General features: G+C 33.3%; 1 protein-coding gene across 1 annotated transcript in view; it reads left to right on the top strand.

The window, feature by feature from the left end:
- Positions 1 to 15549, top strand: part of LOC145303750 (uncharacterized) — a 101325-nt gene that overhangs the window by 84141 nt on the left and 1635 nt on the right. Inside the window, exons 2-19 of the mRNA XM_080145352.1 lie at positions 1 to 121; positions 591 to 683; positions 1352 to 1480; positions 2171 to 2253; positions 2879 to 2951; positions 3706 to 3781; positions 4287 to 4348; positions 4808 to 4886; positions 5580 to 5642; positions 5821 to 5936; positions 6371 to 6497; positions 6922 to 7053; positions 7383 to 7495; positions 8091 to 8200; positions 10651 to 10750; positions 13093 to 13147; positions 13604 to 13680; positions 14424 to 14540. Coding sequence (XP_080001478.1) covers positions 17 to 121; positions 591 to 683; positions 1352 to 1480; positions 2171 to 2253; positions 2879 to 2951; positions 3706 to 3781; positions 4287 to 4348; positions 4808 to 4886; positions 5580 to 5642; positions 5821 to 5936; positions 6371 to 6497; positions 6922 to 7053; positions 7383 to 7495; positions 8091 to 8200; positions 10651 to 10750; positions 13093 to 13147; positions 13604 to 13680; positions 14424 to 14540 — 1710 coding nt within the window. The 5' untranslated portion in view covers positions 1 to 16. The remainder of the gene's footprint in view (positions 122 to 590; positions 684 to 1351; positions 1481 to 2170; positions 2254 to 2878; positions 2952 to 3705; positions 3782 to 4286; positions 4349 to 4807; positions 4887 to 5579; positions 5643 to 5820; positions 5937 to 6370; positions 6498 to 6921; positions 7054 to 7382; positions 7496 to 8090; positions 8201 to 10650; positions 10751 to 13092; positions 13148 to 13603; positions 13681 to 14423; positions 14541 to 15549) is intronic.

Genomic DNA, 15549 nt, shown 5'->3' with positions numbered 1-15549 from the left:
ACCTAAACTCTATAAGATGTCAGGAAGCGGGGGTACGAACCCGTCGCTGGCTGACGTTCTGGATGGGAGGGCTGAACCAACTGTGAGCAAGGAGGGCAACCATGCTGACGCCAAATCAAAGGCAGATATATATGCTTAATAGAATCCAGGGATAAGACAATGGACGACAAATTGATATAAATCTCAATTGGTACCTACTAAACAAAATTACCCCATCTGTTAGTATAATGAATATTGGTTGAAAAGTGTGGTTACAAATAGTAAACAACCAATTCAATAAAAGTATCTAAAGTTTTTGTTCCAAAGAATAAGGTTGCTGTTTCCCGTACAATGGATGTTGAGCACTGAAAGAGGCCCAGCAAAGTCTCTGCACCACATGCATAGGAAAACTTACTAATATATAGAGGGGGGGGGGGGGGTTTCAGTGCCCAACAGGCACTATGAGGGAAAGCGCCAATCAATTTTGATTTGAATAATTCAAAGATCAATTTCATGAAAAGCTTACCTAATTATAAGAGTTTTCGTTAGGATAGAAATATTCTTTTACCCTTAAGTACAATATAGTTCTAAGCATATATTTATAAACATAGGGAGAGCCTTTGGTTGACGGAATACCAGTTTCCAAAGCCTTCAGACACAGGGAAAAAATGTTGCTACAGGCTGTTGTCGAGAAATATGGAGAGGTAGGAAGTTAATTTGATTTCGTCCCTATATAAAACTAACAGGATGGCTCTCTGTCTGTAGCGAATGATCTTGCTAACCGTTTTAACGTTGAGGTTCTTCTTTACAATAGGTTTAGAGAAGGTTTACTATTTTATGGTAGGTTATATTGACCGTCCTAAGAGAAAGCGCCCTAGGAAGTCACCACCCCCAATTAATGTTTAAACCTTAAAATTAAATTGTTTTCCCTTAACTTCCACCTCATTTTGAAACTTTTTTGCATTAACAGTTTCAAAATATTTTTTCCCGTTGTTATGTGCATCTAGTATGTAATTTACTTTAACTGTCTTCATCATACAAAATAAAACAAGGTTTCGTGTTTATTTTCTCCAATAAATCTATTCTTGATTTAATAAATCTACTTGTACGTATTTCCATCTACAATTTTTTGTGATTCGCTACTTATGTATGTTGACATCCTTGTTTTGAAATAAATTAAAAATAATGGGTGACATTTAATCCTCTATTCCTAACATCTATGGGGTAGGACTATACCTGGGGGGCCTTTCAGTACCTAATATAACCTTACCTAACCTGACCTTAAGTATCAGGTAAAGAAATAATCTAAAAACTACTGTGACTGTTTAAGGGATCTTGAAGAACATAGCAATCAAAAGACTTTGTTTTTTAGAAACTTGGCTCCGGAGTGACAGCCGCAAGTCTGGTCGCAGAATTTCTCGGTGAATCGGCGGAGGACAAAATCGGAAAGAATTCTAACGACTACTCAAAAGGAGCTCTCGACATTGATACAGAGATGGAGGTAAAAAAATGATTGGTTTATAACAGGGATCTAAAGGGATAAGACAATGGACGTTAAATTGAAGTACATACATACCTCAACGATGACACACAAAATTACCCCTTTTGTTAATTACAATTAGTGGTTGAAATGGTTGGATACTCAACTTTTGAACTTAATGAACCCGTTAATCTAAATTCAAGAAAAGCCCCAAACTTGATAAGCCAAACGAATTAGAAAATCTTAATATAAAACTTTGGGGACTAGTTTAATAAACACTATTATTAAGCAGTCTCCCCTTTCCTCCCTTCCTGGTTTTATAATGATGATGGGTTGAGGGTTAATGTACATTGTACATTCTCACATTTATTATTATGGAACTCCAAACCCAACTAGTAAACGTTCATTTTTCTTTTAATATCTGTAGGTATAGCTAGCCAATAGCAATTATCATATTCAGTACTCTACAATTCACTATGTCTGTCCGAATGAAAGTGAAACAGCCATCTTCCACTCCTTTTATTCCATTCCCTCCTCTCCTACTGGATGATCGAACTGATTAACTGAGTTCCATGTTAGCAACCTAAATTGACGAAAAATTTTCCTTTGTCATAATATCCACGTATATTCTCTATCCATTTCTGTCAGTCCGTTAGTCCCGTTAATTTACAACGATTTAGGGGAAATGAATATAAAAATCCTTTTTTTTAGACTGAACCCGAGAGTAACAGTTTGACAACCGCTGAAGATCTTTTAAATAATATCACAGATAGAACTAAATACGTCCCTTTAAGGTATAGTTTATATTATACTTATACATGGTAATTAACTAATTTTATTTGATATGGCTTCATAATATTTAAACCAAACCTTTTAATGCCATTTTAGATGGCTTTTATTTATTATTTAATCAGTTTATTATCATCAACTAGATTTATGAATAGTTTCTATCTAATACCAGTAAAAGACTGCCGTTTCAAAACTTTTTTTATTTCGTAATAGTATTGACACAAGCAGTCCAAAACAATCCGATTTTGCATGTCTGCAGCCTGGTGTATTCTTGGGAAAAAACTATAAATATAAGTGATAGGGGGGAAAAAGAATACCTAGATTAAAGAGAAATTACTGAAAACATTTTTCCCCTTTCTAGATATAAAAATAGTTTTTACATTGATTTACTTTGGTTAATTATCATTTTTTAAGTGTATTGTTGAGCCCTTAACAACCCCTACTCCTTTTGTTTGTTTATTTGTTAGATTAGGTTATGATTGATTATTGATATAGGATAGTCCTACAGGCATGGAAATAATTGAGGGTTTCCGTAATCGATAGACACTTAGAGCCCTAATTAATCAAAATTGAAACTCATAATTTTTCTAGTTTATATTTTGCTTTGATGTATTTTTTACACTTGATTAGATTAACCCTGCCAGAAAGAAAGTTATTGAGGCTGTGTGAAGCAACTTTGAATGTCAGTGAATATACAGACAAGGTAAGGAAGAACCTTTTCAGTATGGCTTCCAAACCGATTAATATCTGATGGATTAGAACCGGGTCCCAGCCATACTAAAAAATTATGTATATCATTGTATTATTCCCAGTTTTCTGCGAATATAAAATGTTCAATCATTATACTAAAACCAGATTTATTAACATATACCTTAGGCATCTCGGGTCTAACAAACAGTTTTTAATCTTATAATTGTACATTTTTATATCCGCGGAAAGCAGTTTATAATACGATGCGATAAGTAACTAGGTAATGCCTGACAATTTTTTTTTATAAAATGGTGGTTTTAATAATCACAAATCATTAGTTGATGAGACGATTTCAGAAGCATTATCAGGCTTCTGAGTGACCTACTGTTAAATAAAAATATTTATTTCTGAATGTGAAACAAAAAATTTCATTATTTTAATATATATATTCCGTCCTTATGTCAAACTATAACGCTATTGTAAATATATGATTTTCTCAAATGTTTTTCAAGGATAAAATTATTTTTGTGAAGATTTCCTATCTATGAGGATTCACAATATCATTTATTTAGTCCGTCGGTTTGCCAGTAAAAAAAATAACATTTGTATGTATAGGTTCCGTGTTATTTTCTATTTTATTCTTCATGCATGGCTATTGATTTTCTGCTCTTAAAATCACTTTGTTCGTATTAATATCCATGATTGTTTGTGTTTTACAACTTATGTATTTTGTCATCCTTGTTAATACGAATTTTGTTTTATTGTAGGTTGATATATTGACCTGGAAATCCAAGACTGGTCGCATCCATGAACAAATCAGAGATATTTGTGCTATTCTTTCAGGTACAATACAAACTCTTTGGTTTGGGTTTATTAGTAGCGAAGCTACTCTGTAATTTGTCCGTAACGTTATGAGGGTAATGTGATTTTCTTGGCTGCCATTACAGAAAGATTGCTTTCCTTCCCAAAGAGCATCCATAGTAAAACTTCAGAGAGAGAGAGTGGCTGTTAATTAAACGAATCCCAAAGATCTATAATAACGTTTTCTTTTTCATTGGCTTAACGTGAACACTTTTTGGGACTTTAGTGAACTTTTTTAATAATATTACTAATCTAATCTACTGAAGGGGTAATTTTGTGTACCATCATTGGGGATGTACATCAATTTATCGGTTGTCTTATCCCTTTAGATCCCTAATACAACTTACTTTCTCTGTTGGTCCGTTGGTCTTGCAACAAAAGTCAAGTTATTTTCCATCACTACCTATTCTTCTATTGTCCTATAGTTTCTGTAAAAAATAAAATATTTGAAAAGGCATAGATTTTCATGAAAACTTGTCTTGTTTAGGACTTGCTATTGCTGCAGATTACGAAGTTGGTCAGAAAATGTTAAAAGATCGGTCTTTCGAGGTACGTAAAAATATATTTTTTTCTTATTTTTATGAACGTCTGAAACTTTGAAAGCTAGCTATGTTTAACAGGTAAACAGATTTCAAATGGAAGCTTTAATGTTTAACGGAATAAAAAATCTTAAAGTCCTGGTGAAGTTGGAAAACCGCTGGTTTTCCTTAAACTGACTACCTAGCGACAACATTTATTTTTTGAAACAAATGGGGGGGCGGGAGCGTAATTTTCATTTTTTTTACTTATTGTTGTATTGGGAAAAGTGTATTAGGGTAACGCAGGTATAATATTCCCTGCAGGATTTAGGCATGAACAAAGAAGAGACTACCCTTCAATTATTTAAAGAAAAAGTGGGGAGTTTCGGTCAACTACGTTATGGATACTGAGGAAAAGCCTCAATCATGCTAATAGGCGTAAAATAGCTTTCTATGTCCTTTATGTAAATACAAATCTTCTTAATTACAGGACAATGCCGAGTTTTTTGCCATGGTTTTCGAGATTGGTCGTAGACACAAGATTCTTAATCCAGAGTGCATGAGAACAGGTTAATTTATTTAACAAAAGAGGAGTATGCACGAACTAGAGCAAGTGATTCTAAGCATCTTCCAGCAGTGATTTTGAATGTTTTTTTGTTGAACATACTAGGGTTATGTTTTTTATCTTTCAACAAACATTTGATGATATTTCATGACAAAATGCTTAACATTTCAAAGTTTTATTCACAGAAAACCATTGTGAAACTTGATTCTTTTATTTGGTATAACTATATTAAACTATATTCACTAAAAAAAATATTTAGAATCACGGCTGGAAAGTGCTTAGAACCACTTGCTCTCTTTCGTGCATAGTCCCCTTTAGTTGGATTGCGCTTTTTTTCAAACTCGCGGCTACTGTGAGATGTAGCAGAGGTGTTGCGTGAGTTTAAAGTCATTAAGCATCACATCGAAAGAGAGTGTTTTAACCTGTATACGAGACTTTGGCGGTTACCTTCATATTGCATCTGGACCATAAACTAAAACGTTTCTTTTAGAATAGGTTAGAAGCAAGTTAAGATTGGCCACCAATAATAGTACCTTTTATGGATAGGGTCCCACGTGGTTAGAGCACCAATCAGTGATTTTGAATAAGTTGTTTTTTTTTATAAGAAAGGGGGATGGGGGTTTCTTTGGACAATGAATACGGTTGAGTGAAAGCACCTCTTCCTTCATTTTATTAATTCTAATAATCATATTTTTAGATTATGGAAAGTTAATACACATGTTAATGGACAGTCAACATCCAGATATCCAACGACTGTTAGGTAAATAAAAATATAAGTTTATGATTAAATTTTAATTATACCAAAATAAAATTTAAAAACTTAAAAATACCTAGATAAAAATAGTTTATAAAATTTCCGAAATCTTTTTTCCGAGACCAAAAAAACTTGCGTAAAATTTCATTTTAGAATACTCTATGATGCATCATTTATATTTTAGAGTTCAACTTTGTACGGAAAGTACGTACTGTGTACGACTTTTTGGCTGAGAAGCAGTGTTTGGAACTATTGAAAACTCCAGAAATTGTTGTTGCCACGACGGCTATTGTCGACAGGAATGTACATTGTTTAAACAAAACTAAATGACTTTTTGTTCATTGACTTTGATAATATCGATTTAAAAAAAAAATAATACGATACTTATCTATGTTGCTTTCAAGTCTCTACGATACCTTGCAATGTTGCGTTCGAGTCTCTATACGTAAAATAAAATTTCGATTTTTTATTATTTCTCTTAGAAGGGTGGTGGTACTCTCCCCTAAATTAGTTATAAACCTTCCCGGGACCTATTAGAAGCTACCATGTAAAGGAGAATCATATCGGTTCAGCGGTTAGCGAGATCCTTCGGTACATATAGACAACCCCACAAAAAGACATCCTGTTACTTTGGTATAAGGATTAAATATAGAATATAGGTTTAATTTTTCTTGATTCTACCAAAAAAGCAGTATTAATTAAAATCTAAACCATAGTACCAACCGACCTGCAGGGGCAGAAGTAAAGCAGAGGTGCAGCAGGCTATTAGGATAAAGGAGGCGGCTGTTAAACGGCTAATACATAAGTTTTCATCTGATAATATGAGCGAGGAGGAGATTGAATGGTGTCTTTATTCTATAGGTACGTAGATTGAATAGAAAGATAGACAAAAAACCTAAAAATAGTTTACCAGGTACCTAGCTAAAACTAATTTAGGTATTTTTCAAATTTAAAATTTGATAGCGAATATGTGTGAAAGTAAATTAAAAATAAAATACCTAGTTCGTGTACATTGGTACAAGTAGGTACTTTGATAGTATAAAGAAAATACCTACCTAGAAAACTAAAATTAAAATACATTAGAAACTGCAATATAAATTCAGGGCTAGTTCAAAAAGTTTTGTTTTTGTTAAAGGTCAATTATGATTTTTGAGGGGTCTTTTTTTCTCATCCGAAAGGAAGTCGACAACTTTTCATGTTTCTAATAAAAACGTGAATTCTAAATCCATTTTTTATATTAACTGTAACTTATATGATTGTGGAACTTTATTTAAATGTTTTTCAGGTGACAATTCATCATTTTTGGTGTTCAACCGTGACCCAGTGGACCATATGATCCAGTATTTGGAGGCAAACTTTCCCCCCAGTCTTCCCAACGATCACAAAAGATCTCTGGCCATTCGGGCTGGATCCAAGGAATTTTTAATGACTGATTTTTTATAGTTTTTTTAAGTGCTTGGTATGCTTCTTTGCCATGCCTTGACCGATTTTCATCGGATTTATGTTTTTTTTAATATTCGCGAAAATTGTCTGTAATATGATACAATACTTGATCTTTCAGTCTGGCTCAGAACCGGATCTAATCCAGCGGATATAAATCGGTTTCCAAGCCATGCAATGCTGAAAAATAATTTCCATTCGGTATTTCAAAGTATTCTTACTGCAAGATTTGTATTAAAATATCCCCCCCCCATTTTTTTAATTTCATTTTTGAATGTCATGAGATAATTGTTATTGTACCTCAGGGTGCTAGATTGTCACACGGGCACAGTCAACAGTTTCAGTATGCTCTTCAGTCACTTACTCTATGGAGAGAAATTCAGAATGATATGTTCAAGCTGTGGTGCCTTGCTGAAGAGGTACAGGATGGATAGATGATACTTAGATAGAAAGGTACACCTAGTATACTCTTCAGTCACTTACACTATGGAGAGAAATTCAGAATGATATGTTCAAGTTGTGGTGCCTTGCTGAAGAGGTATAGGATTGATAGATAGATATCTGGATAGAAAGGTACACCTAGTATGGCCTTCAGTAACTTACTCTATGGAGAGAAATTCAGAATGATATGTTCAAGTTGTGGTGCCTTGCTGAAGAGGTAGAGGATAGGTAGATAGATATCTGGATAGAAAGGTACACCTAGTATAGCCTTCAGTAACTTACTCTATGGAGAGAAATTCAGAATGATATGTTCAAGTTGTGGTGCCTTGCTGAAGAGGTAGAGGATAGATAGATAGAAAAATAGATATTGAGATGTCTAATCAGAAAATTATCTGACGAATTATACAGAATATAGATAGCAAGACAATTATAAAGATTGCTAGTTATAGGTAACATAACCTTTATTGTTTACTATAAAGAAACTGTATTTTAAAACCTGCTAGATAATGGAAACTTCTATAGTTTGAGGGACACAGGACATGAAGTAATTACTATAAAGAAACTATACTTTAGGACCTGTTAGACAGTGGAAACTACTATAGTTTGAGGGATACAGGACAAGGATTGAACAGGGTACAGTCGGCCCCCAGAATTGGACGGGCTATGCACGAAATTCTTCACAGGTATTATTTTTTTATTTATCACAGTTCGCCCCTAGACTTTTGGAGCTTCGCACAATAGACGATGTGGGTTTTAATATTTGTTACAAAGGGGGGGGGGGGGGCGAAAGTGACACTTTTTGAAACCAAAACTAAGAGTCAACAAAGGAACTGAACTAAAAAAAGGGTTACAGGTCTATGATTTTGCATGGCAGTTGCTTTATGGGGGTACAATTTGGAACTGTGAAGAAACGGCGGCGCAACCGCCAAAAACCGCCGTTTCCCGCCGTAATTTTTGTTGCCTTTTCTCGGCGGTTTTCGGCGGTTGCGCCGCCGTTTTTTCACAGTTCCATATTGTACCCCTATAAAGCAACTGCCATGCAAAATGTCAGACCTGTAACACTTTTTTTAGTTGAGTTCCTTTGACTTTTAGTTTTGGTTTCAAAAAGTGTCACTTTCGCCCCCCCCCCCCCCCTTTTCAAAGTTCACAACTGTATCAATGAAGCCCCTTTAGCATTCTTATTTTCGACTTTTCAATTTTGTACCTATGTATGATAGTCTACCCTTTCTACTATACCTATATATAATACTTTCTTTTGCTTTACTGTAATGTAGAGAAGGTATAAAGAGTACTTAGAAATACAGAAAATTAAATAAAACTACCTATCCAAAATTTTAAAGCTTTATTTGAACGTACCTATATTTTTTAGATTTCCCATTAAAAATACTTCAGGGGTGTTTATTCTGCAAATTTGACCCTGCTGAGGGGGGGGGGGGTGTGTTAAAAAATAAAAAATATGTGGTTGGGGGAAAAAATGTAAAAATTAAGAGAACTGAAATTATTTTCAGCGTGGCCACATTCTTCAGTATACTGAAAATCTTCAGTATTCTTCAGTATTTGGAAATTGGGGCTTCAGTATTTTCAGTAAATACTGAATATTCAGTATTTGAAAATTTTATTCAGTATTTTTCAGTTTTTGGAAATTTTCATGATTCAGTATTTTCATTATTTCTTAAATTCCAAAAAAAATTTGCATAAATAAGATGTTTTTTCAAGTAGTTGATGTCAGATTTTTTTCGGCGCTTCGCGCCTCACTTTACTTTCCTTTGAATTACCCTATAACTTTGTACATTAATTTTGCTTTTTTTATGGTAATATACATTTTTTTTTCAATTTCATCTTAAATATAAATTTTTTAGATATTTGAGATGCTTTTATACAGTATTATTTTTCAGATATTTTTTTTATCTATTAATAGAATGAATAATCTAAGGTGAGTACTTTGCATGGTTATTGAAGGTAAAGTGTTTTAGCATGCTCTTAACCATAGACGTTCAAGGGGGGGGGGGTAAAGTGGCGATTACCCCCCCCCCCCAAAAAAAACGAATTTTTTTTCATTTTATCCCCCCATTCAAAATTTTACCCTACCCTGGGGGTGCTGTAGGCACCCCCAACCGTTTAGGAGGGGATATTTACCCCCCAAACAATTTTGGGGGGTTAAATACCCCCCCCTAAAATAAAAAATCTCTAACTAAAAAAAATTTTGCGCGCGAATTTTTAATACTAAATATTTAATAAAATTTAAATTACCCCCCCCAAAAATTTTCCCCGGGAGTAAATTTTTTTTTGGGGGGGTAAACAAAATTTACCCCTGCCAACAGATTTCATGGGGGGTAATTACCCCCCCCCCCCCCAAACAAATTTTACCCCCGGGGTAAAAAAATTCTTTGGGGCGGGGTAAAAAAAATTTGCGGCGCGCTTCGCGCGCCATTTTACCCCCCCCCCAAAAAAAGCGAATTTCCCTCCCTTAAAAAAAATTTAACCCCCACCCCCCAAAAAAAAAGGTTGGACGTCTAGGCTCTTAACTCAACTAAAAAGTATTTAAGTTTTGTAATCATTTAAAATATTTATCAGTCATTTTCTGCTTAATTGGTGCAAGAAAATCTAAGACGCAAAATTAAAAGATCTTTAAAATATCCCCCTAATAATAAAGCTATGATGATATGAAATTTTGAAATGAGGAATCATATAAAAAAAATACTTATTCAGTATTTGTATTTTTTTGTTCAGTATTTCAGTATTTTTTCTTATTTTAGGATTCAGTATTTTCAGTATTTCCTTTTTTTTCTTCAGTATTTTCAGTATTTTTTCTTGTCTTAGGATTCAGTATTTTCAGTATTTCCCTTTTTTTCTTCAGTATCAGTATTTTTTTGGTTGTGGCCACACTGTATTTTTTTCAATTTTTCTTCCCTCTTTGGTGAAAAAAAACTAAAAGAATATGTAGGAGGGGGGATAATATGAATAAAATAAAGAGTTTTGAAAATATTTTACCATTTTATCCCCTTCCTTGCTGGAAAAAAACTTTAAAAAATTGCAACAGGGGGAAAAATGAATCTTGTGCAGAATATACACCCCTGAGTTACCTACCTCTAAGATTATATATATTTTTTTAAATCCCTTATTTTATTCTCAGGTCTCAAAAGAAAGTTGGAAGTTGGATTGGGTCCAGTGTTGTTCATTTAGGAGATCATAATGTTCCTAATGCGCTCATGTTCATCGATAAATACACTCAGGTATTGGGCTTTTCTTCGTCATCTGGGAATAGACTTGCTTAATAATTGTAATGGTTTTTAGGTGGACTAATAAATACACTAGAGGTATATATTCTCCAAATAACAGGATGGGCATACAAAAAACCCACCCAGGGTTTTTTTTAAAAAGCCCATTGAAAAAAAACCCAAGGTTTTTTGGGTTTTTATGGGTTTTTGAAAAACATTGAAATTTCACGTTGAAAACAAATTAAACCTCTATTTACTCAAAGACTAGGATCTAATAAAATTTTAAAGCAAATTTTATCTAAAAAACGTAAAAAAATATGAAGAAATTATATAAATGATGCTCTACTTATTGTTCAAATGTTTATGAAATTACTTTCTCTCAAAACTTAATTTCAGAAAATGCTTTGCTACTAAATTGATGATATTTAAATTGTGTAAATTACATAATCATAATTGATTTTTTAAACTAAAACATAACAATTTATGAAAGGAAATAGTTAGAGTGGCGTGCAGAGGGTTTTATTAAGGTGATGTAAAAAGAGGAAGACCTTAATAATTTCTGGGAGGGGGGGGGGGGGGTTTGACAGCTTAAGAATAGAGGAGTAGGTTCCATGTTTTGAAGCTTTTAACCTCCCCTCTCCCTTAATAGAATATTTTGTGCACCATTGCTAATAAGGGTTTATAATTGATCGGAATGCCAGCTTTCTTCATTATCTATCTTGTTTATTGTGAAATCTTGCTTACCTTTTATCGACAACAACATAAACATTAATATTTCATCAATATATCAAATGTATTTGACTCCTAAATGAAAAAACCCAATAAAACCCTAAAAAAAACATAAAAACCCAGGGTTTTAAGGGTTTTTACGGGTTGGGTTGGCCTTTTTAAAAAAACCATGGGGTTTTTCCCCACCCTGCCAAATAAGGGAAAAAGGGGAAAAATGATAAGATAAAGATTGATGAAAAATATTTCCATTTTTTTCCCCATCCTTTGTGTCAAAATGAAATATTTTGCAGCACTAAATCTTGTGCAGAATATACACGGTGTTTCAGAAAAAACTGCGTTTTCCGTTTATCTGACACAACCAGAAGGAATACAGAAAAAACGATTATATGTCCTTATTCTCTGTAAAAAAGTACATCAAATTTAAAACAGGTGTTTTTCATTATCTCTAAAAATACGGCCTCTATGATAGGTACATAGTTTCTAAAAATGCTTTATGTGAAAAATGTTGTGCAAAAAAAATTAAAATAATTCTTCTATTATGTATAGAAAAATCGTAGAATTTCAATATTAATTTAGAAAAAGGTATAAGAAAAGTACCTTGATGAGTTTTAAAGGTGAAATGCTTTTTAGCTCCTCACAAAAGCATTTTTAAGAAACTGCAATTTGTCATTTTTTCACATTTCTTGATTGTGATGCATTTGCAGTAAAAGAATCTTCTTTAATAACGTAGGTTATAGAAAAAAGCAAAAAAAAATCCTTTTTATTTCACAAAAATTTTCTAAAGACAAAAAAGTTATTGAAGTTTAAATTTTTTTTATTAAAGCATTTAATTACAAATTATGGATAGATTATGAGTTTATATCTTAACCTGTCAATCAAATTAAATGATTATAGGAATAAATGAGTGGTGGGGATTTACGAACATGAGCAATTTTCAAGGTCATGTTTCTTAAGTATACAAAAAGAAAAACTGAATATTTGTTTTCAGTGAGGGAATTTTAAATGAAATTTTTAGTGTAATTGGTAGAAAATTGTATTGGTCGTATTAAGATGTTGTTTTCAAGTGAATAAATTTTTGAAAACCAACCTTAAGGCACAAATTTCTACCAGAAAAAAGCATCATACGCATCTTTTGAAATATTTATGCTTTAAAATGCGCCGTTATTTTCAGAGATATTATAAAACACCTGTAACAATTTCGATGCATATTTTTATAGAGAATATTGACATATAATTATTTTTTTTGTACTCCTAATGGTTGTTTCCCAAATTTGGAAAACGCAGTTTTTTTTGAAACGCCCTGTACACCCCTGTGAAAAAGTTTATAGGGATAGATAAAAGATATGTCAATTAGTGTGGCATAAATGTTAAAAAAAAGAGTAATAGGTACGGTACATGATTTATATTAAATAACAAGAATGACAACATCCTTTAGTAGCAAAGCACCGATAAAAAATACTTATGCGTTTAGTCACAATTAAGGACAATTTGACCTAATAAGCGCATTTGACTGGAAGCTTGCACCTAACTTTACTGAATATCGGGAAAAAAATGCCTCCCATTATATATAATATACCTAGGTATTTAAGTTAGGTAATTTTTTTTCCATGGCTATTTCTGTGTTTTAGGTACCAAGGATTTTGAACCCGATTGTCAATGTCATAGATTCAATTCCTAAATTAGGTAAGTGGAAATTATTAAGGTATTTAAATAAAACAAAAAAATCCTATTGTTTTCTAAAAATTCGTCTGAGCATCTAATTTACTTATAATTTGTTTGTGCATTTTGAACTGTTTTTAGTTGATTTCTATGATTCTTGGGATGTTAATAAGGATAGATTTCTGATTTTTTTTTCTGCGAAGATTCTCTTAGATTATGAGCGTCTACGCTATAACTAAATTTGTCACTCTTAGTATAAGAATCAAATCCTATAGGGAAAATTAGTTTTTGTTGAATGCCTAAATGATTTGCTTCTTAAATTGTTTGTGCAGATTCTCTTGACTATTGAGCTTTTCCTTTAGTTAAATTACATTTTTTATATTTTGCTGCGCTTATATTTAGAAGTATATCTTTTAATAGTTTAGGTACTCAAATGGAAAAAAACCTGCCCTTATTAACTATGTTGTAAATGAATTTTAGCCGAGGATAAGACTGTTGCTGAGCTAATGGAAAGAAATTGTGGCTCTATCAAGGATTGTCAACTTGATATCTTACAGGTTAGATTCTTAGACATGTTGATTAAACTAGCTAATTACCTCATTTGGGCAGAATTATTCTTTGATTTTAAGTGATCATCTAGAGAACCATAGGTAGGCCATCACGACCTTTGTCTGTAAGTACTAACTTTGTACGGCAATGAGTTGCGCCTGTTTGCGGACCAAGGCTGCAGTAGCTACCATTCTTAACGTCTCTAGTGTGACTCGTTGTGGTCCATACTCGAACCCCTGCAACAACTAGGCACGCTATCACTTACACTAAAACAGCAGTTATTTCCCTTACATGGTACCTTTTAACGTTAAAGTGTTAAATTCGATTTTATAAGTTTTCTGTATGAAAAAAGTTTGATAAAATTAAGATAATAAACAGGTTTAATGATCAACTTCTCTTTCTTCAATGTACAATAACATCGAAATTTGTTTTCTTATGTTAAATGCTCAAGTTTTATAGGTATTTGTTTATTATCGACATATTTTGTTTGTCCAAATGTCTGATTTGTGGAGTTTCGCTTGCTTTGTGTAATGATAAAACGTCTTTTTTTTCAGAAAATGTTTTGAAATATACGCCAAATTTTATATCTTCTTTATAAGATACAAAAACCAAGCACACAATAGACGCAGCCGCGTGTTTGCCGTCTTTAAACCTCAGGGAAATAAATCCCTTTATAATTTTTTAAATCAGCTGGAAGTCAAAACCAAATTGAAATATGTCAAGATGCACTGCTAAAAATTATCCATTTCAGGACTTTTTCAAGCATGCTTTCGATGGATCTGGTGCTGATAACTTCTACGACGCTGGGTCCTGTATTGATGGACGCTTGACCAGTGCTTGGAATTGGTGTAATAAACTTGATAAAAAGGTAACAGCGTTTTTTTCTTCATAGTGCATTGTTGATTACAGAAATCTCCCCACCCCCCCCCCCCCCCCCAACCTAATTTTTTTTATTGAATGAAGAAAAAATTAGGGATGGGTGGTTAATTTTTTGTGCGTTTATTACCTAATTTCAGGTTAGGTTAGATTATATTGTTTGTGTGCTTAGTATCCCCGGAGGTATAGATAGGCCACAGGGTTAAAGCAACCCACAGAGTTTCAGGAATAGGAAAAAAACTACGCCCATCTTTCTATTTTTAATTTACTTCAAAAATAAGGGGATTTTAGTGCTCGATATTCACTTTAGGAGAAAAGAATCTAATTAGAGTCTTTATTATCAAAAGCGCTAATTTTCTTTAAAGTAGTAATGGCAATCCGTCGAATTTTTGGGCCGGATTCGGATTTCGGATTCTTAAAAGAATCCTTCAAAAAAATTGTCATATTCCAGATTCTAAATTTGGCGGATTCCGGATTCTAGCAGTATTTAAAAAGGCTTTTTAAAAAATAAATGAAGCATGAAAAGCTGTGAAATGAAAATAAATAATTTTTTATGTCATGTGACCGCTGCACAGCCAATTAGAGGGCTTAGTTAATTACAAGATCATCACGTGATCGTTGGCTGTCCAATCTGAGCTCTTGGATTCAACAGCTCATGTGATCGTTAGCTGGACAATGAGAGCTCTGCGTTACCAGCTGATCTCTCAACTTCGTGGTTTATGTGGGAAGAGATGTGGGTGGGGGGGGGGGGGGTGATCTTTGCCTTCAAAAAGAGGGAGTTGCAAGAAAAAACTCAAGACGCTAATTTTAGCCTACAAATTAAGAATCCGGAATCCGCTATTAAAAAACGGATTTCAGATTTGGATTCCAAAATTTGGCGGATTCCGAATTCCTGATTCGGATTGCCAACCCTACTTTAAAGACTTGAAAAAGTAGGCGATCCATGCTTTTCATGGAAGCTTTAATTTTTCTTAGCTGGATCTTTCAAACAGTAACCATAT

Source organism: Acartia tonsa, chromosome 13 (genome assembly GCF_053477335.1).
Source record: "Acartia tonsa isolate MP-2025a chromosome 13, ASM5347733v1, whole genome shotgun sequence".
NCBI classification, from domain to species: domain Eukaryota; kingdom Metazoa; phylum Arthropoda; class Copepoda; order Calanoida; family Acartiidae; genus Acartia; species Acartia tonsa.
The sequence above is the reverse complement of the archived record's forward strand: the minus strand, read 5'-3'. Positions and strand labels throughout refer to the sequence as shown.